Genomic DNA, 26,307 nt, shown 5'->3' on the forward strand with positions numbered 1-26,307 from the left:
GAAAATGGACATCTCTAAAGAAGCAGGACATGAAATGTACAAATTGCTACCTGCAAGCTAATCTCACTCATTTCAAAATTCTGTCTGACAATTCTGTTTTGCAACACAAATGAAAAAATTCAAAATAAATTCTGATATTAATTTTAAATGCTTTAAATAACAAAAATATTTAAAGTTATAATATAAATAACAAAAAGGTGGCTTTCTTCTAGTCTCATTTTTCTTACCCCATTCTTTGTCTCTGTTATTCCTGTTGAGGCCATGCTTGTCTTTTATCTAATTTGGGTATCTTGCACTCACAGCCTCACTATTTAGTTTTTGTTTCCTTGACTGGCTACACACTCTCCTCTTCTCATCGACAGGCTATTCAGTTTCACCTACAGAAAACATCTCGCTCCTACCTTCCACATAATCAAGTCCTTTCTTCCTGCACATTCTAGCTATCATTCGATTCATAATCAAGGGAAGGGAAGATAATATTTGAGCAACTTGCTCACATTTTATACTAATGTTACAGAGACAAGGGGTAATGGATACACCATGATACTTTTAGGCTTTGCTAAGGCTTTTGACAGGATACAGCTTGGAAGGCTATTGTTCAGTACAAGATCAGTACCTTCAAATTCAAATGCACTTTGGTGTAATGATATGTCCAATGGCATGTCATATTGGCAGGATTATGCTAGAAGAAATTGATCAGGCTTAGGTATCTGGCAGGAGTTTTAGTAAATAGGAAGTTGAAGTTCAAGAGCCATATAGCAGAGATAGCAAATACAAATCAGAGGATAATTGTAATGCTGAAATAAATGATGACATTTAAGGATGCCATTTTGCCTCTTTACAGGGCTTTGATAGGATCTCATCTGAACTATTGTTCACAGATTTGGAACAGGAGAAATAGAGAATATAATAGTGACCTACAGACCTTCAGCTGGACACAGATGCTTATATTTTTAACTTTTTCTATCCAAAGAATAGCAACACGTAACATCCAAATTGATATGGCAATAGATGTGAAAGGAGCTCACCATATCTTGGGAAGGAAAGTAGTTCTATATATTGTTAATAGCAGTTGGCTGCTGAAAGCCATCAGCTCGACATACAGCTGCTGGGATGTAATAATATAGGAAGTATGGCATGAAATTTAGTAATATTCTGCATTAAAAGTAGAAAATAAAAGAAGCACATAATTTCTTTATAGGGTTGGTTCATTGATGATCCTTTTCTCACAGACCAATCAATCATTTTGTCATAGATGTTCCTTTTCTGCTTTATGCCTTTTCTGTATTTTTGTGGGTTCTGTTCTGCTGAACTCATCATTTATCTACTTTCCTTTAACCCTATAAAACACAAACATCCTAGTCACCATTCATAACACACTTTAGATTTATTGAACTAGCTTCTGATTCTATTTCATTTTTTGGAACAGTACTCTTAAACAACACCTTCCAGCTGTTCAAGAAACACTTAACTTGCATGCTCAAAGGTTTTGTAACTTCTCTTCTGCTCATGGTGGGTTGAGTTCCTCAAAAACGAATTTTTGCCATTTCTTTCTGTCTGCTGTCTTTTTTTGAAGTTTTATTATGGAGTTTAAGTGGGTGCTTTCTTTAATGTTGTCAATCCATTTCTTTCTTGATCTTCTTCTGTCTGGGCTGTCCTTCAATTCTGCCATTTAATAATATGTTTGGTAGTCTTTCTGGGTTCATTCTTGAAATGTATCCCAACCAGCTTAGTTGGCTCTTTTTTTAGTGCTGTAATTATTGTTTCTTTAAAGTTAAGTTCTTCTCTGTCTTTTTCATTTGTTTTTCTTTCTGTCCAGTTTGTTCTATTGATTTTTCTTAGGCATTTCATTTCAAAAGTATTGAGTTTATCCATTTATTTTTTCTTAAGATCCAACATTCTGAGCCATATCTACTGTGGGAATTATCATTGTTTTATATATCTTTGAGTTCTTTGCTGAATCTTTTATTGTTCCATATTTTTTGTAGTAGTCTGCCCATTGTTATCCATCCATTACTGATTCTGTGTTTTATGGTTTTGAAATAGTCTAGATCTTTGGTGATCATTGATCCTAGATAATTGAATTGCTTTACTTGTTATATATTATTGTTTCCTATTTTCATTTGGATTGCTTCTCTTTTTCTTCCTATTACCATTAGTTTTTTTTTTTTCTAAAATTGATTTTCATATCATATTTGTTACTTGTTTGATGCAGCTTGGTCAGGATATTTTCTAATTTTTCTTGGCTGTCTATAGTGATAACTATGTCGTCAGCATACTTTAAATGTGTTATATTTCTTCCATTTACAGTTATGCCTTCACACATCTGTAGTCCTCCTTTGTCTACTACTTCTTTTAGATAGAAGTTGAATAAATATGGTGACAATGAGTAGCCTTGCATAACTCCTTTTTTAATTGCTATTTGATCTGTTTCCATGTTTTTGTATTTCACTATTGCTTGTGTTTCTGAATAGTAATTCTTGATACAATTTAATAGGTATTTGCCAAACTCTCTGTTTTCCAGAATTTTAATGAGTTTGCTTCTGTTTATTGAGTCAAAAGCTTTGCAGTCAATATAACAGCAGTAGTTTTTTATTTTTTTCTCTCATAAGATCTGCTGATATGTTTAATATGAAAATTGCATCTATTGTGCTTCTCCTATTTCTAAATCCCATTTGCTTTTCTTCCATCTGCTCTTCATAGGAATGTTTGACTCTGTTTTGAAGAATCCTGATGAATATTTTATAGCAGTGGCTTAGAAGGGTGATGGGTCTATAGTTAGTGCAGGATCTGACATCTCCTTTTTTCTCCATTCTGTTGGTAATTTTCCTTTCTTTAGTATTTTGTTGAACAGCCGCCTTAGATAATCTATTATGCTTTCTTTCCCTTTTTCCAGAAGTTCTTTTTGAATGTTGTCTATGCCTGGTGTAACTTCTTTCATGTGTTAATATTAAAAAAAAAAGGATAAAAATCTAGTTTTGCAGTTAATTTTTGGTATTGAGACCACATGTTTCTTAACATAAGTTTTCTTAAAATAAACAACATAACCCAACAAGTTTCATAAGTCATTGGACTTATGTCATTCGAGGTATCAAAACATATAAAAAGAAAACTACAAAAAATTAATTACACACAGTTATCATAATTAATTAATTGTGAAGTTATCATAACTTCAATACAAACAAGTAACCAGAAAACCATTGCATTAATTGCTCTTATATGCATTGGAACAATGCTTGTTGCTATCAAGTGCTTTAGCATGACTTGTGTCATATCCCAGGTTTGTGGTTGTTAGATTTTTGATGAAAACACACCAAACTTGGTGTAGCATTAAGTCTTGGTTTTTCTGCTATGTGTGTAATTAATTTTTTTCTAGTTTTTTTATATAATTTTGTTTTCTCATGATATACATTCAGCGACTTACAAAACTTGTTAGGTTATATTGTTTATTTTATTAAAACTGTTATATGTTAAGAAACATGTAGTCCAATACCAAAAATTAACCAAAGAACTGCTAAACCACACAAATATTTCATTCAAAAATCTTGTTTATTAAATATGGAAGAGACAGTGTGATATATTTATAGCACAAATGACTGAAGGTTACAGTTATCTGAAGGGAATAAATTTAATCTTATCTGAGGATTTTAGTATTCGTTCTCTTAATCAGGATTAATCTTTTGCATGAGCCTGTAGGGTACAGTTAGGAATAAGAATTAAAATAACCTCAAAGATATGAGGTTATAGTCAGATGTGTTACGAGGCAGCAGCAAAAAAAATATAAGTTTCATTAGAATTTATTAGAGTTTTACTTTGAATTTATGAGGCATCTTAACTAGACAGAATGTATAGTCTGTGGATAGTTTACACTTGGGGAATTTTACTTTAATGTAATATTTTAGTATAGTTAGTGAAATGTATGCATCGAGGAGAGTGGTTGGAGTCTGGTTAAACAATGATTGTGGAGTGAATGTGTGCCAAAAAGTGTAAAGAATGTGTTTCAGGTCGTGTGAGTGATAACATTGTCGAAAGTGAGAATCTAGATAACAGCGATATTCAAGGTATGAATGAGGTTATTTGCGAGGTAGTACCTGATAGCTGTGAGAGTAACTGAATCAGTTGATGTAGTTGAATTACTGAGCGAGCACTTTGCAAGAGTATATCATCCAGGTGGTGACATTGCAGAAATGAATGAACAAAAAGTTTATATGGGAATTGTGGTGAATGAGGTGGAGGTGAGTAGTCTATTACAAAACCTTAATGCCAATACATCTGTGGGATTGGATGGTATACCAGCTCGTGTCATACGTGAAGCGGCTAAAGAATTGTCAGTACCCTTGACCATTCTGTTTAATCTGAGTCTCGGGTCTGGGTTAGTCCCGAGGGGGATAGAAAGAGGGGAAAATAGTTCCACTGCATAAAGGAGGTTCCAAGACTGCTGTTGTAAATTACTGACTGATTAGCATATCAGGAATCGTTGTCAAGGTCTTGGAGAAACTAGTCAAGAGAAGAATACAGGATTGGATAGATGAAAATGGGATGCTGTATGGGAGACATGGTTTTTGCGAAGGGTAGATCATGCCTCAGTAATTTGCTCACATTTTATAACACAGTAATGACTGAACTGGATAAGGGTAATGGGTTTTCAATGATTCTACTGGATCTTGCCAAGGCCTTTGATAGGATACCACATGGAACTCTAATCAGTAAACTGGAGCAGATGGGGATGGATATAGAGTTGGTGAGATGGATAGGAGGGGTGGTTAATGGAGAGAGAGATACCAGAGAGCGGAGTCCAAAAGACGGCTTGTGACTAGTGGTGTGCCACAGGGTTCTGTTCTTGGACCACTACTTTTCAATTTGTTCATTAATGATATAGGAAAGGATCTGAGAGGAAGTGTTCGCTTGTTTGCTGATGATGCAAAGTTCGGTAGAGCAATTGTGAATGCACAGGATGTCAGAATTTAGCAGGATGATTTGGATAGTTTGGAGGACTGGGCTAAGGAAAATGGATGTCAATTTAATGTGGCAAAGTGTAAGGTTATGCATTTTGGAGTGAAAAAATTAGCAGCAGTATATCACATTGGTGGAACCGTACTCCAGGAGATTGATGAGGCCAGGGATTTGGGAGTGTTGGTGGATAGGGAGTTGAAGTTTAGGGAGCACATTGCAAAAGTGGCTAAAACAGCTCATCAAATCACTTAGTTACTGAAAAATACTTTAACAAGCAGAGGCAAACAAGTTATTGTTCCTCTATATCGAGCCCTGATAAGACCCCATCTGGACTACTGTGCCCAGATATGGGCGCCAGGGTTTCTTCTTGATGGGGAGGAGATGGAGAGGATCCAGAGACGAATGACCAAGATGATGGCAGGTCTGTGGAATGAACCTTATGAGAACAGATTGAAGATTTGTGGGTTGCAAAAATTGGTTGATAGGCAGAAAAGGGGTGATATGATTGAGACATTCAAATTACTGAAGGGTTTCTATAAGATTAATCCAGAAGATATTTTTGAGAATAGGACTGGTGGTGGGAGGACTAGGGGCCATACATGGAAGCTGGGCAAAAATGTGGTTAACAGGGGTGTTAGAGCTAGGTTCTTTACTTGGAGAGTGGTGAATGAGTGGAATAAGCTGCCAGAGTCTGTTGTGGGTGCTATGAGTTTAAGGCGAGGTATGATAGATACTGTGTGAAAGACGAATAGTTGTTATTGACATGATGTTAGGGCCTCCCTCGATGAGTCTGTCGATTCCTTGGAGTTGCCTGTAATAATAATAATAATAGTTTGCTAGTATTCTTTGTGCAGTGTTTGAATAATGGTGGTAGCTACAATTCAGTTTGCCGATGGCCTGTCATGGAGTCCTCCACTATTTAAGAACTTCATTTTACGTCGTATACTATGAGATTTTTGTGGTATGCAATGCTTGTGGCATGTAATGCATCCCAGAAGTTAGAATGGGGCAGGTGAGAGACTGGGGAGTGACTGTCTGCATAAAATGTACAAAATGGGAAGAACTTCGTGATTTAGAAATTAGCATAATAGATCTTCAGCAGCAGCATTATGTCAGAATGGGTGAATACTGACTGAGAGAAACGAGTAGCATGATCAAAGGTGAAGAAAACAAGTGACATATGAATGAGAATATAAAATTAGGGAATGTAATAAGTTTGAAAGATGGTGTTTATTGGGAGAGTGAATGTCAAGTGAGAGTAGGTTGCTTGCAGAGAGAGACAGATGCACTGAAAGAAGAAGTGAAATGTATGAAGAATGAGTTAAGAAATATAAAAAGAATAGATTAGCAGACTGGAAACAACAAATGCAAAATGAATCAGAGTAGGTGAGAGAGAGAGAGAGAGAGAGTTATAGGAATGATAGAAGGGGGAGAAAATAGGAGAACCAGTGGAAGAAAGAGAATAAGAGGAAGGGAAGACAGTACAGGAACCAGGGATGGAGAGATGACAGGACAGTAGATAAATAGAAGAACAAGGAGAGAAAGTGTCAGAGGATTGAGAGAGAGAGTAAGGGATGCAGGTGAGCAAGGAAGGAACAGAGTGGTAAGAGGTGTGATGCATGGAGATTCAATGATCCATGATGTACAAGATACAATGTCAGAGGAGTGTTTACCTGGAGGAACAATAGACACTGTGACTATAGCAATTAAGTGAGGTGAAAGAGTGGATTGTGATGGTAGGCACAAACGACTTGAGAGGCAGTGTGAATCAGATAGCAGGAAGTTTATGCTTGAGGTTGAGAGGAAAGATAGCGAGCGTGTTACCCAGGTATGATGATGATGCAAAGCCAAGGAGAAGAGCATTAGTAATGAATAATATAATGACTAGAATGTGTCGAAAGAGAGGCTTGGATTATGCGGGTGCTTGGAGGGCATTTGAGGACCAAAAGGAACTGTATGCTTAGGCATACAGTTCCTTTTGTATGCTGTAAACTGTATGCTTGTTGATGTTTAGGCTTATGCCACAGACAGCTTGCATTTGAACAAGGAAGGACATAGGCATCTGGTGCGAATGTTGTTCTCTGAACAAGTCAGTGTGTCATTGCAAGGAAACTAGAATTATCAGGATGGATGGTAGCAGGGATGGCCTCTTGCAGGAATAGTTGCTTAGGAGAAATGATGTAATGCAGAATCTAATTAAGTGTGGAGGGACTAGTGATAGGTATAGAAACACGGACAATGTGTTGATAATTCTTTATACTAATTCCAGGACTATTTGTAATGAAGGAGAGGAATTGATGGCGCTACTAGCCTCAATATGTCCAATGATTATTGAGATCAATGAGATACAGTTGACAGTACATAATATACTGACAGGAATAGAAGTAGCAGGGTATAGCATTTTTTGGCAGGATAGGAAGGGCAAACATGGTGGTGGTGGAGTATTGCTTATGATAAGTGATGAGTTGTGTCATCTTAGAGCGTAGGATTTGGAGTGCAGTGGCACTAATATTTTTGAGAGTATTTGGTGTGAACTGGAGGTGGGTAGGATAGGATATTTAGTGAGGCATCTCTATAAACCAGGGAGCACAGAAGGTGAAGAGCAGGAGATGTTTAGGCATTTGAGCTTGGTGAGTGTGAAAAAAATGATCATTATGGAAGATTTTAACTACAGTAGTATAAATTGAGAAAAGGAAACTGCATATAGTAGTAAGGGAATGGAATTTCTGGAATTCTTGAGAGATAAATGTCTTAAGCAACATGTAGTAGACGGAACATAAGGTTAAAGAGTTTTGAATTTGGTCATAGTATCAGAAGATCTGATTGTAACTGAGATCATGTACAGAGTGGAGTGATCATGTCTTTTGACTTAGAAGATTAATAGGCATGCAGGAGTATCAAAGAGAGAAAGGAATGCATGTGGAATTATGAGACAGGTTATTATACAGTAATAATCTTAGAAATCAGCTTGAGGCAGTTCCATGGATAGAGGAATTGGAAGGGTTAGTTATTATCAGTGCTTAGGAACTGGTGAAGAAATATTTATTAGCAGCAATAGCAAGTTGTATACCATAAGTGAAGAAGAGAACACGATTTGGTTTTAAGTCAATGACAAACAATATGAAACAAGAACTGCAGATGATAAAGAGGTTATGGAAGAGATGTAAAGAGAGAGAGAGGAGGAGAGCAGATGCATGAATATGAGACTCAGGCTAGGGCAGTGACTAGTATGGTAAGGAAGGCAAAACTCGAAAACTGCTCGACTCTGCATTTCTCTTCCCAATTTGCATCACATGCAAACAGATGCATATCACCAGTTGAACCCATCCCAATATCATTAATATACAAATTGAATAACAATAGTCCCAAAACTTGACCCTACAGCACCATTAGTGACCTTTCTATTTTGGAATACTTCCCCCCCCCATATACAATTTTCTGATACCTATCTGACAGCCAGTCACCGATTCAACTCAGAAGTCTATCATCCAGTCCCATCCTTTCAGTTTATATAACAGCTTGTCATGTGGCAGTCTATCAAAAGCTTTGCAAAATCTAAGTATACCACAGTATACTTAGACTGACTGTAAGTGAGCAAGAGGTGTTTGGGGAGTTGAGTAAACTAGATGTAAATAAGGCTGTGGGACTTGATAATATATCCCCGTGTATTCTGAAGGAATGTGCCAGAGAGTTGACACCTGCCTTGACATATTTTTTTAATAAGACTTGCACTTGGTCAAGTCCCTAAAGAGTGGAAGGAGGGCAAGATTGTGCCACTTCATAAAGGAGGTGATCGAACTCAAGCATCAAACTATAGGCCTATCTGTGTGTCAGGTGTTGTGGTTAAGTTGTTGGAGAAGCTTGTGAGAAGCTAATAAATCTTTGATGGACAGCATGGATTTGCTAAAGGGAGGTCGTGTTTTAGTAATCTACTTACTTATTACAATAAAGTGACTGCTTCCTTGGACAGAGAAGAAGGATACACAGTAATATACTTGGATTTTGCAAAAGCTTTTGATAGAGTACCTCATGATAAGTTGACAGTCAAACTAGAGCAGATGGGGTTGGATATTAGATTAGTGCATTGGATTCGAGACTGGCTATCTGATAGGTATCAACAAGTTGTGTATGGGGGTGCAATATCCAGGAAAAGGAAAGTCACTAGTGGAGTGCCTCAGGGATCTGTTTTAGGGCCATTACTATTTAACTTGTATATTAATGATATTGGCGAAGATTTGGATGGAGATATTCAGTTGTTTGCAGATGATGCAAAGTTGGGACGAACCATGAAGAGTAGTGAGGATGTTGTGACCTTGCAGGAAGACTTGAATAAATTGAGTGATTGGGCACGGAAATGGGGATGCGAGTTCAATGTTGCAAAATGTAAGGTTTTAAAATTTGGAAAACAAAGATGGGATGCAGAATTTATGCTTGGTGAGGATACATTGTTGGAGGTGGAAGAAGTAAGAGATCTGGGGGGTGATAGTGGATAAGGATCTGAAATTTAGCACCTTGAAACCCACAGAACAAGTTTCTTCTCCTCCACCTTCATCCCTGCAACTGCTGTACTATGGAACAGTCTTCCCCTGTTGTGTTCCCCAAGGAGTACACTATACAGTCATTCAAATCAAATGTGAACAAATATCTTCTTTCTCAACCCACCACCCATACATGGTACTAATGTATTATAGGTTGATCAACCAACCTCTTGTGTATGGGCTCAACATAAAAAAAAGTCCTACCTGAGCCACTCATTGGTTGTGATTTCCCCACCACACCTGCCCTTGCCCAATTACCTTTATCACGCTTACCATATACATCTGCTCAGTCTCAACTTCCCCACTCACATCCTGATCTATTCCATTTCTACACTAATCATCCCCATAGATACATACATTCACTACTACTTTCAACATCCACTCTCCCTATGCCATTTACCTGTTCTTTTTGCATTCCCATTCTCTCTTCATCTCCTGTACTACTACTGTTTCCATTGCCAAGCACTTTTGTCTCTTCAAATACCATTCTCATGTTCTTTCACTTCATTTCTTACTTCCATTATCTTACTTGCATCACACACTGTACATCACATCACATAACTTTTCCCAATACAGGTATCCCTTGATTAATGTGATTAATTAATCCCTCGATGTTACTGCTTATATCAAAATCACGTTAATCAAATATAATAATCATTGGTAAAAATTACAATTCGTCCATGATCAATTACTATATTAATAATTCATTTTATATGGTACTCTTTTAGGAAAGATAAAAAATGAATGCAAGGTAAATGTTTGTACCTATATTAGTTACAATTTTTATCAAAAGTTATCAAGAGTCGTTTGAACAGTTTTAGTTTTTTCCTATCAACATAAGTTCTATGATAATAAGCAAAATGACTCTAGATCTCGGCAAACAAGCATTCTTCGATTAACATCTAGATCCATATCCATTACTTGCTGCTTAAGCAATTCTAAACTGCGAAATATTCTATCCACCTTCTTTGATCGTTATCTCCTTTGGAACCTCATTTTCACATTCCATTTGTTCGTTGCCTTTATATGCAGGTTGTTGTATTTCACGATGATCTTTGTAACTGAAATCTTTTGAATTTGAATCCAATAATTATTTAACATCTTCTGAATCAACACCATCAAAACCATTGTCTTCACCAATTGTAACAATTTCTTCAACCACGTTGTTCACAGGATTTTGAAAACCACATAAGTCATTAGCGCATTCTTTAAAAGGTTTTCCAAACAGCTCTCATACAGATAGAAGACACTTGCTCCCATGAGTCATGAACGTATTGAACTACATGTTTAATGTTAATATTTTTCTAAAATTCTTGGAGCCTAATAGTATTTTCTCCCGTCATTGTTGTTGTTTCTACTGCCTTTAAGAATGTCTTTTTAAGAAAATAGGCTTTGAAAGTTGCAATGATGTCCATGGGTTGTAGCAATGATGTCATATTTGGTGGAATTTTGGTACATTTAGAGGCACGTTAATTAAAATTCTTGCCGCATATATAAAGGGATTGTCACAATTAATTTTGCCACGTTAATCAAATCCCACGTTATGTGAAACTGTGTTAAACAAGGGATACCTGTATACTGTTATCTTTCGATCTCTTCAATAACCTCCTGATATAACCTCAGTAACCTCCAGGCGACTGACTAAGGTAGTCTCTAACCTCTGGAATGTCAAGTATGAGGAAAGATTGAGAAGATGCAACTTGTAGAGTCTGGTGGACAGGAGGAAGAGGAGAGATATGATAGAGACCTACAAGTTATAGGGGTTGGTATAGGATCAATGCTGGAGAGGTTCTATAGAAAATAGTGGGAGATCAGGGGAGAACCAGAAGTCATTCCTGGAAACTGTATAAAGAGGTGTGAGTAGGGGAGTGAGAAGCAGGTTTTTTTCATACAGAATTGTGAATGATTGGAATGCCTTGCCTGAGAGTGTGGTGTCTGCAGAGAATTTGAGTGTGTTTAAAGCACAGTATGATGAGCTGTGTTCATGATAAAAGGACCTCCTAGATGAGGCTTCGACTCCATGGGGTATTGGTTAATAATAACAACATTCACCCTTACATTCTCCTTATGTCCACTTAAATCATTTGTCCCCAACCACCATTAATTCTTTTGCTCATGTTCAAAGTGTGAATTATCTTGCTCATTCTCCCTCCTGGATAGCAGACCTTAGGGACTTTCTCATTAACCAATCCTCTAACAATGGAATCTCCATACACTACTATTCTTTATTATTATTATTATTATTCAGGCCTCCATGGAGTCAAAAGACTCATTCATGGGGGGTCCTTAGAAACATAAAGTCTATCAAGTCTCATTGAGGGGAGGTCCCACCTAAGAAACACGGTCTATCATACCACTCCTTAAACTCATTGACCGTTCTCGCTCTCACCACTCCATCAGGCAATGCATTCCATGGTTCAACCACTCTCCATGCAAAGAAACCACTCCTCACCCTCTTGCTCACAGATTCCTTTCGTAACTTCCAGGGATAGCCTCTTGTCATCACTCCTTCCTGCTGTTCAACCAAGCGAAAGAACTCCCCAGTGTCAACCCTGTAACCACCTCTCAGCAGTTTAAAAGTCTCAATCATATCACCTCTCCTTCTTCTAATCGCCAAACTCTGCAGTCCACATTCACTCAGCCGATCCACATAACTATTGTAACATTGTACAGTCCTGAAACCATCTTTGTTATCCACCTTTGTACACTTTCCACAGTTAATTTATCCCTTGCAAACCCTGGGGACCAAATCTGAGTGTGGTCTGATCAGGGTCTTATATAATGGAATGATAACTGTTTTATCTCTGCAGGTCAGAATCCTTCTCATCATTGCAGCAATTCTCTGTGTTACCTTCACCACCTTTGCAATATGTCCCCTAAATTTAAGGTTTCTATCAATCATCAACCCGAGATCTCTTATCTCCCCTACTTCCTCCAGTATAACTCCTCCCATAGAGTATGCAGTGTCCCATTGATGTTTCCCAAACCTCAAGACCTTACATTTTGCTGCATTAAACCGACACCCCCATTCATTTTCCCATCTATCTAGCTTATTCAAATCCTTTTGCAGGACGGCCGCATCTGCACTATTACTAATAATCCTTCCCAGCTTTGCATCATCCGTGAACAACTGAATATCCCCTTGCAATCCACTGACAATGTCATTGATATAAAGGTTAAACAATATAGGTCCTAGTACTGAGCCCTGTGGGACCCCACTTGTAACTCTCTGCTTCCTTGAAACTGCCCCACCATACACAACTCTCTGATACCTATTGGGCAGCCAATCCTTATCATGTGGCACCCTGTCAAATGCCTTCGCTAAGTCTAAGAAAATGGCAGTATATGCCTTACCCTCATCTAATGCTCTTGTAACTTTATCATAAAAGACTAGCATAGCTATAACAAGAGTGCCCCTTCACAAATCCATGTTGACTCTCACAGATAACATTACCCTCATCTGCCCAATGCTATATACAGTCCTTCACTACTTTCTCCAAGTAGTGAAGGACTGTATACAGCATTAGCAGAAGTGGTAGCAGACTGGAAGTGTCTAATTATAGGCCAGTTTGTGTGTCATCAGTAGTCACCCTTGTGCAATGGCACCTATCTTATTACCTTCCTTCCATTCCATGGGCACCTTTCCTGCAGCCAGACTTTCATTGAAAAGCCAGGTCAAAGGCACTGTCAGTTCTTTAGCATATTCTCTCAAAACTCATGGTGAAATACCATCCAGTCCCACAGCTTTATTGACATCCACAGTATTTGAAACACACTCTCCTCCTGTACCTCTAAACCTCGAATCTGCCCAATCCCTCTAGCATCAAAACTGACTCCTCCAGGATGAAATACTCCAATAAAGTGTTCATTGAACAATTCCACTATGTCCTCTGCATCAGTCACTCTATTCCCATTTTTATCCTACAATCATTCTTCCACAGTCATTTCTCCTCCTACTGGCCACATATCTAAAAAAATTCCCTAGGATTTTCTTTGGATCTTATTGCCAATCTCCTCTCATATTCCAGTTTCATCTTCCTTACCATACTAGTCACCCTTCTGGCCTGTGTCTTATACTCTTTATGCATCTTCTCTTCACCTGTCTCCTTATATCTCTTCCATAGCCTCTTTTTCGCATGCAATTCCTGTTTAATATTGTTTGTCATCCACTTTACTCCAAATTGCGTCCTCTTCTTCACTCGTGGTATACAACTTACCATTGCTGATAACAAATGTTCTTTCACAATTTCCCACGCACTAGTGATATCCCGGCCTTTCAATTCCTCCCTCCATGAAACTTCTCCAAGTTGACGTCTTCACTTGTCACCTCTTTTAACCTTTTTTCTTTCATTCTATTCTTTTGCACACTTTCATTTGTTTCCACTAAATGTCTAATATCACTCCAGATATTCCTCTTTTCATTTTGAATAACTGTTTCATCAAATCATGCATTCTGACATTTTCACTGTCTCTCATTCTCGTAGTCTAGCTACCGCTCGTTCTGCCACTCCTTACTTCTATTTCCTCATTTATACTTTCTTTCGCTCCCTTATCATTTACTTTCACTTCTACATTCCTGCATTCTTTCACCCCCCCGTCTCACCAATTTTCATTCTGTTTCTTTCATTTATGCTATCCTTCATTCCTTCAGCCTGTTTTTCATTCATTAATTTGTAGTCTAACAAAATGTCGCACTTCTTACAAATTCATACTTTCTCTTCTCCTGGTCAGTCTCTCCACAAACACATCTCTCACATTTCGCCACACATACAGATTATACTCATGACATCAAACCATTTTTGAACATACGTCATTAAAAGCACTTGATTTTCTTGACACTCGATATGGTTGACCTTATGAGTACTGCCAATGTGTTCTATTCAAAGAAAGCAAGATTCCAAATTTCAACTAATGAAGTTAGTAACAATTCCCCAAGGGCATAAATTGCACAGACACACTAAATTATCAAAAGTAAACAATAGTATACTAAAATTCATGCAATATCACTAATTATTATGCAAAATTGCACTTGTCTTTTTCAGAGCTCTTTACTAATGCTACACACGTGGCACCCTTCTAGTTAGTCAGGATTTGTAGTTAGGATTGGCTGCTTTTTACGTTCTTCTGTTGTTCTTCTATCTGATAAACTTAATGAGCTTTTTTTTTAAGTAATGAAAGTTAAAGTGATGAAAGCAAATGAGTTCATTGGGGGAAGACAAAGGTCGCAGATCTTGTTAGTATAATTGCATGTAGTGTTTTACTTATAAACATGGATATAAAGGTAGAAAGAAAATACACAACACACACACCATCCAGATAAATCTTTACATGGATACCATTTAAATTGTATTAAAATTGTGTTAAATATTCATATTCGCTGAGTATTAAATCCAAGGTTGTGAAAATATACCTTCAATACCTTAACATGCTCATTCTACATCCAGGGAAATTGTTCAATATATATAGATAAATTCCAATTTGAAGTGCAATAAAAGAATTATACATTACATAATCTGCTAGTAAGAAACATAGTTACCTCTCTCTCTCATATTGAATGTTGTCCATATAGCAAAGTCCATTGTGTAAATTGCATTGTTAATTGATTTGCTCTTGCATTAACTCATGATGAGAATGGAAAAAGAAAATGCACTTCACCAGTACCAATAATGAATGAACATCTCTTTTTTTTTTTAATATAAGCACCCTCACTAAAATCAACTTCGTAAATATTAGTATGGTAACTCAGAGAATTAATAATTTCTTCCATGTATATAATTAACCATTCATGCTCATTTCACATCCAGAAAAATTGTTTTATATATAGATAAATTCTAATTTGAAGCACAATAAAAGAATTCTACATTACATAATCTGTTAGTAAGAAATGTAGTTATCATCGTTGTCACACCAACCTCCGTAACAGTTATCTGCCATTGTTAGTAGCAGAGTTCTCTGTTGATGGCTATAATTGTTTATCATAGTCTGTTTGACATTTTCTCCAGTTTATTAATTCAGTCAAGGTATTTTCTTAAGGAAAATGTGCTTTTTCTAACGAAGCCTAACAGTCATTGAATATATATTCAACACACATTTCTTTAATTGGATGCCAGCAAAGTGAAAGTATTTATTTATTTTGTATGGAGTTCCACCATCTCTTAGGACAGGTTGAACCCTCCTAATGAGGGATTAAGTATATATTTTATGATTGTAGATCCATGTGTGTTCACAGGACTTGTTCTAGGGGACAAAAAAATCTGAGTTTCCAGGTGAAAAAAACCCCCTACCTCCATATGAGACTGACTAACTCACCTTTAGTCAAACGAGACCAGATAAAGGTTCCTCGCATCTTGGATGGAAATTGAACCCAGGTCTTTCCGACCACAGGGCTTTGTCTATACTGACTGAGCTATGGAGGCTCTAGTGCAAGTATGGAAAGTATGCCCTGCTCTAGCCACAGAGGCAGAGCAGGGCATCCACCACACTGAGCTTGACAATAAAGCAAAGAGAGATCAGAGATTGTGTAGTAGTAGACCTGACTCCACTACTAAGACCACTATTCATTAAACACTATCTTGTCAGCTAGTTACATTCTCTGACTGTCTAGATTTATCTCCTACATGCCTGTTTAAAGTGGCATGAGAATGTAGTCTCCCCTAACTGCAAGATGCTTTTTTTTCTTCTATCACCAGCTTACAACTCTGTACAGCTTAACCTGTCATTGAAAAAATATATTGCACTTTATGTTGAATTTTTTCTTTACAATTATTCATAAGACTATTACACTTTTTTTATATAATCTTTGTCAAGTAGCCTTATTTTATTCTCCTACATGTTTCGCCAATCTTTTTCTATTAGCATCCTCAGGGAATACAAACTAGTAAGCTAAAATGAAGGTTACAGACTAGGCTATAACTGATGGTTCTAATTCATACAAAAAATTGGTATTGTGCGTGATAATGTGCGTGTCTCGTTAACGTGATTTATTAGTTGCCATGTCTCAGCATCAAGATTATTAGAGATATCTGTGAATAAATTATAGCACTGAGTCTATTTTGCTAAGCATGAATCTCGTATGGCGAATTCTTTCTCTAAGAAGAGCATACGAAGTTCATTGGTAAATCAAGTTGGCTTGTCTAGTTTTATAATATTGTTAATTTTATAATATTTAATATAATAATACAGTTATATTAAATACTAAAGATTATGAAGAAAAAATTAAAAATCTATTATCTGACAGGTCTGTATATATGAAGTTCTCAGTAGAGATCCTACCACAAAAAACCATAATGACACCAATGAATTATTACGTGGAATGAATAACTGGCCTATAGAAATTATAAAAAAACTAAAATCTATGCACCCACTTACTCCTAGATTGTATGGCCTTCCAAAAATTCATAAAGAAGGTATACCATTACGTCCAATAGTTGATGGAATCTATTCTCCCACTTACCAACTGTCCAAGTATCTTGCGAAGATTTTACAACAACACATTCACGTCTCGGATACTTATATTAAAAACTCAAAACATTTTATAGATAAAATAAAAAACATCCCTATTTTTGAAGAGGATATACTAGCAAGCCTGGACATTAGACATAATGTCCTGGACATAATGTTAGTAAACATCTCTGTTTACTAACATTCCAGTGGTTGAAGTCATCAACATCTTAGACAATTGTTCCCAAGAAACATCACTACTTTGTTCAATCACTGTTTAACTTCTATTTTATTTGGCAAAAAACGATCTACAAACAACTCACTGGATTAGCTATGGGTAGCCCCCTCTCACCTCCTTGTGCTGACTTATTCATGGAAGATCTAGAGAAAAAAATTTTAACCCAGATCTTTCCAAAACCGAAAATTTGGTACAGATATGTAGATGGGATCATACAAAAGAAGAACTAATGAATTACCTCAACCAAATCAATAGTTTCCACAATACCATCAAATTCACATTAGAAATGGAAAAAGATAAAAAACTGCCATTCCTTGACATTTTAATAAAGAAACAATCCAATAATAGTATCAACCTATCTGTATACAGAAAACCTACAAATACTGGACGTTACCTCCATTTCAACTCAGCTCATCACATAGCTCAGAAACTTAGCATTATCCATAGTCTCAAGAAAAGAGCTATACAGTATACGACAGACAAGGATGACCTACTAACGGAATTAACCACAATATCCAGAGAACTTTCTTTAAATGGTTACCCAAAAAGACTCTATAACAAGATTCTCTTTACTGATATACCACATTGACAACGTGATGACGTCCAATACATCAGTACAATTACGATTCCTTTTGTCAGCAACCTTTCCAAAAAATTAGCTAACCTTTTAAAACCACATAAGATCTGAGTGGCATTCAAACCAATCAACACTATTCGGAAATTTTTAAGATCACCGAAAGATCCTCACCCATTCTACAAGTACTCTTGGAGTATATAATATACCTTACTCATGTGGTATTAGTTACGTAGGTCAGACCTCTAGAAGCTTTGAAATGAGAAAGAAAGAACACATAGGATATGTCAGAAATAACAGATAAGACATTTCAGGCCTTTCATGCTACTTTGCTTCTACTAACCATTATATTGAGTGGGATAAGAGCCTTATGCCATACATAGAAGATAACTACCATTCAAGAACCTTTAAAGAAGCAGCTACAGTCGCCCGTAAAACTGAAAACCTAAACAAGAATCAAGATCTAATTTTATCAGAAATTTGGAAAACTTTTATCAGATCATTAAACATCAAAGGAATGAACTTTCATAACAATTACGGCATGAGCCATAACGAATAAATCACGTTAACGAGACACGCACAATACCAATTTTTTGTATGAATTAGAACCATCAGTTATAACCTAGTCTGTAACCTTCATTTTAGCTTACTAGTTTGTATTCCCTGAGGATGCTAATAGAAAAAGATTGGCGAAACATGTAGGAGGATAAAATAAAGCTACTTGACAAAGATTATATAAAAAAAGTGTAATAGTCATATTGCACTTTATTTTCTACTCTCACACTCATCTACTCAATGTTGGCATATTTTTTTTATAAGAAACATGATGTATATTTTTCATTTGTCTATAAAATACTGTCTAGAAAAATATAAAAACAGAAAAAAATGATATTGGAACTAAATTTTATTAATTATTTCTGTTTTTATTTTTAGGTTGCAACCTAAAAATTTTTAACAATCAAGAGTTCGCTGCATTGCTTGCACAATCCGTCAGTCAGGGTTTTGAAGCTGTTTACCAGTTAACTCGTATGTGTACCATTAGAATGAGCTTTGTTAAGGGATGGGGAGCAGAATATCGGAGACAGACAGTGACATCAACGCCATGCTGGATTGAGTTGCATCTGAATGGCCCACTGCAATGGCTGGACAGAGTTCTTACACAAATGGGATCTCCTCGCATACCCTGCAGCTCTATGTCCTAAATTATGTTGTATTTTTTTTTTTAAATTAAGAGTCGGCATATATTGGTGACTCTATAATGTACATATGATTAGTGATAGCTAAAAGCCAGTTGATCAAGATCCAAAAATTGTTGAATTTTCTTACCAATGTAATTTTATAATAGGAACTGAGTTTTTCTTTCAGCCTAGTGTTCAAACTAATTCTGCTGAGCTATCACTGGTCATAATTTTGGTGACTTTGTTAACTGATGTGGCTTTTTTCAGTAGTGGTTTTTCCGCTGCTGATGATAGCTTTCATTTTATTGTATATTTCCATTTAAGAGGCCTGAGGTCATCAGAATGGGAAATTATAATTCTGCTCTGTGGGCAGTTGTGTGGATCCAAGTAATGCTTGAAAGTAAATGGGTTACCATGCAAAATATTTACATTGCATTTTACAGTATAGTATTTTTCACTTGTTTAATTTCATAGCATCTGAATGTTGTTTATTTCTGTCTAAGCTTCCTAAGTATAGTGGGCATTGCTTAATGCTTAATATTGTATATTGGTTACTGCAATGATGATTTTTATTTTAAACATTTAGAAAATATGATCATTTCTGTATAGAAAGAGATATCGTAAACAGTGTTAGAAAAGAAGAGTTTAATCCTAAGTTAGCTTAAAGCATTAGAACTTTTTAACAGTATTTCTTGTTGATTCCTAGATATGTTTTAAAATTTTAACAATTTTACATCTTTTTTTATTGCTTGTTAATTTTATTTTTACTCTTTGTTTTACTTAAAAATTAAATAAAAAAGTTCTATATATTCTAATAATACATTTTATCAAGAGGAAAAAATGTTTCTATTCTCTCTTTGCCTTCCCTAGTATAAATTTGAAAATGATTAAATTTATCTGAAGATATTTGTTTTAAAATTTTAGCATCTTCCGTGTTTTTTTCATTTTTATTTTAAGGAGCTACCATAAGTAAAATTTATTTAATTTTAAATAAAACTAAATGAAAAGTTCTACTGGATAAGAAGAAAATATTCAAATATTAAATTTTACCAGAATAAAAAAAAAATTACTATTCTCTTTTTCCTTAACCTGATATAAATAACATATTATTTTTAGTAGTAAAATTTATCTTAAGACATTTGAAGGAAATATTTAAATTAAAGTTTCCTTCTTGTTCACATAGTAGTAGCAATTTTAAAGTATACACATTTTCAGATATACTAATCAGAAATTTGACCTAATAATTTTGCAAATTATTTGATTCCATTGTGAATAGGACAGTTAATTACTAGTTAAAATTAATTTAAAGTAAATAATGCAATTTAGTTTTCCATGTGAAAATTATTACAGTGGAGTTTGGGATTAAGTGATCTTTAGTTAATCAGTACTCCATTTTTAACTGATGTGAAGAATGTAAGAACAGTCTATAGTATTTCTTTATAAATAGCCTGCACAGAATGAGTTCGGATTTAAGTAACGAATCAGGTATGCATAGTATTATAATACACGCTTGATATTCATTTTCTCTGTTCCCTCACTGAGACTTGGTTTGTACAGTCATTTTTAGCTTTAATTTACATCCCAAGTGGTTGTGCGATGCTGTGTTTTAGTTGATTATCAGTGCTTTCATTTTATTTAAAACTTTTTTATTAATAGTTTTGTATTTATGAGGATAAATTGAAAAGTTTTGACTTTTTTTTTTGTTTATTTGATATCAAACTAACAAAAAAGAGATCACAGCTTTGTGATCTCTCTCTCCTCCCTTTTCTCCACTTTATTGTAGTATTATCTGTATTTTAGAATATACAAATGAAAGATGAATTCATAATGGTTTTTTTTTTTTTTTGGCAGGTTGTAACTGCACTTGCTTTTGTCATTCCAAATGTCTTTCTGTCCTTTCCAGAGGAATATTGAAATTGTCTGTGAGATTTTTATATCCAGCTTGACAAACTCCCTGACAAATTGGAGAAGACAAGAGTCTTCTGCCAATTTGTCAGGGAGTTTGTCAAGCTGGATACATGCAGTTCAGAAGTTGAATAGACCAAAATTAATAATGTTGAAAGGTTAGTTGCCTGAGAACTTCAAACTTCAAGTGATTTTGATATGTTTTTAGAACAAGAAAAATAATAATTTTGACTTAATTCTTGTCTTCAGCTGTACCATCAATGGTAAATCATATTATGCAGCAGTCTGAAGTGTAGCACTTTATGATGGCTACATTCAGTTCAGCAATACTTCAACTTCTAAGGATTTAAGATTTTTCAGCGACCTCCTTTATAATTTTTTTTTTTATCCCAAAATTGTTCCTCTAATACGGACACTAACGAAAGACCATGTTTGGAACATTAAACAGCAGTGCAGTATCACCACCTAAAGAGAGAGAAATTATGTAAAGCATCTTTCATTTATAAGTAAGAAAATGTTGGTTACTAACTCTTTTTTTTTGGTTTATTCACATAATGTACCTCTTCTACTTTTATGGTATTACTTCTCTCATTTCATTATACAGCAATACATCAAATAGTGTGATTAATGTGCTGAAAATATGTATTAACTGAAACCCCACACTAGAACTGTTGGTTTCAGTGAAATGTTTTTTTGTAACACTAGGAAATGCGTTGCAGCTTCAGTTAAAATTAATAACTATTACTGTAAAATATAATGTCTTTCTGATGAAATTATAAAGATACCATAATACATTTTACACTAATTACAAATCACATTATAGCGAAATCCACACTGCTTGAAACTGCATTATGGGAGTATTACTGTAAATATTTTGCACTGCAATTTCCTCCTGTTTTACTTATTGACACAGCTTTGTGCTCTCTCTCTCTCTCTCCTCCCTTTTCTCCACTTTAATCATAACTTTTATGTTGATTATGAATTTCATGTTGATGTACTGATTACTTTTATTTGATAAACAGAATTTGCATTTCTAGTGGTTCAATAAGTCACCTAAAAAATGAACTATTAGATATATTTTTCAGAAAGTTGACTAATTATTGGGAGGGAGGGGGGGGGGGGGAAACTCATTAAAATATTATATTTTGAAATGCATAAGAAAATTAAACTGAAGTTTAATTGTTCTTTCTAATGAAACATTTTTGCTTATTTGATACATTTTTTTATGAATGTTACTTAACTAATAAATTTGAAGTTAACACTTTTGTTTATTCAATGTAATGATCCCAAATAACTGACATACTTAGTATGTTGATATTATTAAAATAAATTATTCATTTATGCTATGGCTTTCTCATAAACCCTTTTCTAGATTTTTTTAAATGAAGATATATAAATACCACTCTTAATTTAATAAATAAATAATAATAAATTTATGGAACTGTGTTTTAGGATGGGGTGGCTGCTCAAGAAAGACATTATATGTTTAATTCTAGTCACTGACTAGAATATTTTTTCAGCCAACTCCAGAAATCACTGGTGTGTAGGTAAGTAGGAATTTTTTTTTGTTTTAGAAGAAACTTGGGTTTTTACTTTGCAACTCATCAAAATCAACCATATAACACACAACAAATACATAAAAGAAGTTAAGGATTAGGAATAGCTTGTTTGGCATGCTACAGAGTTGTAGAGTAGGTGCCCTCTCTCTCTCTCTCTCTCAGTGAGTCCTTTAACTCTTTAGTGGTGTCACAAAATAATAATAATAAAAAAAATAATAACAAACAATGCACTCAACCTTGATGGTGGTGAGAGATGGAGACCAGCTGTCTACTAACTGAAAAATAAGGGCTGAAGCCAGTGTCGCACTCAGGATTTAATCTTGGAGGGAGCCGAGTACTCGAGATTTAATCTTTTTTTTGGGGGGGGGGGGAAATCTGACTCAGCATCTGCAGTGATTGCCAATACATGATACCCGTGATCTCCTCTGGCCCGGCTCGGGCAAACAAAGTAGCACCCGAGCACTACTTTGGTCACAGCGGCCAGGATTCCACAGCACTGTAGGGTATTCCCACCTTATGTGACCACTAATTCATAAGTAGCATAGAAAAATAGAAGACATGACACAACATAAATTTTAAAAAAAATGAATTTTAATTAGGGAAAGATTTTTAGAAATTTTTCTGGTGTTTTTTCCTTTTTCTTTCTCCCTGGTTGCGCCAATGGCTGAAGCATAACTTTGGGCAATGAAAAGGCATTGTGGCCTTTCCTATGATGCATAGCATTATACATGTCTGTAAAAATTGCATTGTATTATGGGATACTAAGGCAATTGATATGAAGTCATTAGCCTCTATATACGAGTTGTCCTATCATGAAGTTACTTCATATGCAAACTTTGTTTGCTTGCACTTGAATAAAGGATGAAACCAAGAATATAATTTCTGGGCATCTTTAATTTTTAAAAACATAAATCGCTATGCATACTTTATTTATCCCTATGTTGCAGAATTCAACAGATTCTGGCCAGCTTTAAATTAAGTCATTAATTTTATTTAATTAACTAATTTATTTATTATTCAGTACATTCATTGAGTCACAAAACTCATCATAGGTGATCCATCTTAGACATCAGTCTATCATATCATATCATGTCTGTATCCTCACCACCCTCTAGTGCATTCCATGATCAACCACCCCCCATGCAAAAACTTATCATGGGGGTCTATCATATCACTCCTTTATCTCTTCACTCTGATCTTCTCAGGCAATGCATTCCCTCCATGCAAAAAAAATGCCACTTATCGCCCTTTTAATCTTTATTTTCCATCTTCCAGAGATGGCTCCCTTATTTCTTCTCTATGTTCTACTATACAAAAAACCTCCCCAGTGCCAATCCAGTTAAATTTCTTGTTAGCTTAAATATTTCAGTCATATTACCCTTTTGTCTACTCTTTACCAAACTCTAGTTTGTTGTGTCCTCAATCTGCCCCCATAACCAACATTGTACAGTCCTGATATCTTTGTTATCTATCTCTATACCCTCTCCAGGGTTACTTCATTCCCTTTAAATCCCAATGACTGGACATGAGCATTTTATAGTATGGAACAGTACTACCTTTGATTTCTGCTGGTCAATGTCCTTCTCGGTATTGTGGTACTTCTCTGGAGCCTTCACTACCTTTATGATATGTCTCCTAAATTTCAAATTTTATTAACCATCATCTCCAAATTCCTTGCCTTCTCCACTTCCTCTCGTATATGCCTCAACTAGTAGAGTATCCAGTCTTCCATTAGTGGATCTCAAATTTCAACTTACACATAGTTGCATTAAACTGACATCCTGGTTTCTAGCTTATTCAAATCCTCCTGAAAAGCCACATAAACACTATTACTAATAACTTTTGCAAGTTTGAATATCTCCTTGCAGTCCAATAATAATATCATTGACATAAAGGTTATAGTAAAGGTCCCAGTACTTAGTCTACAGAGCCCCACTTGTAACTTTCCTTCTTCCTGATACTGCTTCCCTGTACACAGTGCTCTGGAACCTATCGGACAGCCAGTTTTAAGCCAGTTCGTTAACCTGATATCTAATATACCCCATACGTTACAACTTAAATATTAACTTATGTGGTACCCTATCAAATGCTTTTACAAAATAAATAAAAAAATGGCAGTATATGCTTTCCTCGTAGATAATATTACCGTAATCTGCCCAACTTTGTGTACATTCTCTTAATAATTTCTCCAAAATCTTAACTATAGAAGAAATACAGACTGGTGTATAGTTTGATGCCGCCATTCTGCCACCTTATGCAATGATACTCTTATCTTCCTTCCACTTCTTGGGTTATTATTCTTAAGTATCTAGACTTTCATTAATCAGTCCAGTCACTGGAGGATCCTAGCATGTTCTCTTAAAACATATGGTGAAATCCCATCTGGTCTCCCTATATGCTGACATCTAGAGTACTTGGTTTGGAATACATTCTCATTCGCCTTTAAAAACTTCAACCTTCACATCCCTCGAAGAATTAAAACCTACTAGTCTAGGATGAAATACCATAATAAAGTTATCATTAAACAATTCAATTATGTGCTCTGCATAGGTCACTCAACCTCCATCTCCATCTAACAAAGTTATTTGCTCATAATAATTACTCCTACTTATAAAATAATTCCTTGGGATTTTCTCTTAGATTGCAGTGTTACTCTCTGCTTATATTCCAACTTTGTCTTCTTTACTATACTAATCACTTCCCTGGTACAAGTCTTACATTCCTCATTCGACCATTGTCCACCTATCTTTATACTTTTTCCAGAATCAGAATCTTTTTAATCTGCAGTTCCAGTTTGATTTCATTACAGAAAATCTTATTATTTTTTGTCACTTGAGGTATGCTATATGCTATTTGTCATTGCTGCTGCTAAATATTTCTTAACTGGCTCTCATTCACTGGTGATCATTCTTCCATCCATGGAAATGTCCCAAACTGATTTTTAAGATTATTATCTCCCTTATAATTCTATATAAATTCCTTTTTCCTTGATACTTACCATATCTGTTCATCATCCTTCTGAAGCTGCACGGTCATTCTCACCAACCATGAACAGATCCTGTGATGCTAGAATGAAAACTTGATCCTCAGTTCCTTCAACCTCATGTTTCTTAAGACATTTGTCCTTCAAGAATCCCAGAAATTCAGTTCCGTTAGGACAAATGAACAGGGATGTCAGTATAATGGAACTAAATGTAAAGTTTTACAATTTGAGATCCACAGATAAGGATGCCTCACACTCACTTGGTAGTTATACTGAAAGAAGCGGAGGAAGCAAGGGATCTTGGGATGATTGTGGATAAGATTTAAAGTTCTGAGGACATATTGCAAAGGTTGCGGAGATGTCTCAGGAATGTAGTTATACTGAAAGAAGTGGAGGAAGCAAGGGATCTTGGGATGATTGAGGATAAGATTTGAAGTTTTGAGGATGTATTGCAAAGGTTGCAGAGACGTCTCAGAGAATTTGGTCAATGTTGAGGAGAACGTTAACTACGAGAAATAAAAAGTGTGCTGTCCCATTGTATAAAGCTTTGATCACACCATGTCTGGATTTCTGTGCTCAGATCTGGTCATCAAGATTTGAAGGGGGGGAGGGAGAAGTAACCTTGGAGAAGGTGCAAAGAATAATAACAACAACAATGATATTAGGACTGTACAACATTGATTATGAGGATATACTGAGGGCATGCAGACTGCAGAGTTTGGTGGATAGAAGACAAAGGGGAGATATGATTGGGATATTTAAGCTGTTGAAGGGTTATTATCATATTAACATTGAGAAGATTTGAAAGAAGATGGTGAGTAAAAGAATAAGAAGTAAGTTTTTTGTGCATGGAATGCATTGCCTGAGAGGGTAGTGAATATGACCTATTATTTTCCTAGAGTCTTGTGACTCTATCAAGGATCAGGAAAATAATAATAA

The 26,307-nt window shown here is 35.6% G+C and overlaps 1 protein-coding gene across 2 annotated transcripts in view; it reads left to right on the top strand.

The window, feature by feature from the left end:
• The window catches only part of LOC150098911 (SMAD family member 3-like), a 162,470-nt gene extending 143,525 nt beyond the window's left edge, over positions 1 to 18,945 (top strand). For both annotated transcript variants that reach the window (XM_090404669.1, XM_090404668.1), the window contains exon 8: positions 18,677 to 18,945. In XM_090404669.1, coding sequence (XP_090260795.1) covers positions 18,677 to 18,945 — 269 coding nt within the window. The remainder of the gene's footprint in view (positions 1 to 18,676) is intronic.
• The last annotated feature ends 7,362 nt before the right edge of the window (positions 18,946 to 26,307 follow it).

This window comes from Typopeltis vanoorti, chromosome 15 (genome assembly GCF_054136105.1).
Source record: "Typopeltis vanoorti isolate ZY-2024b chromosome 15, IOZ_Tvanoo_1.0, whole genome shotgun sequence".
Classification (NCBI taxonomy): domain Eukaryota; kingdom Metazoa; phylum Arthropoda; class Arachnida; order Uropygi; family Thelyphonidae; genus Typopeltis; species Typopeltis vanoorti.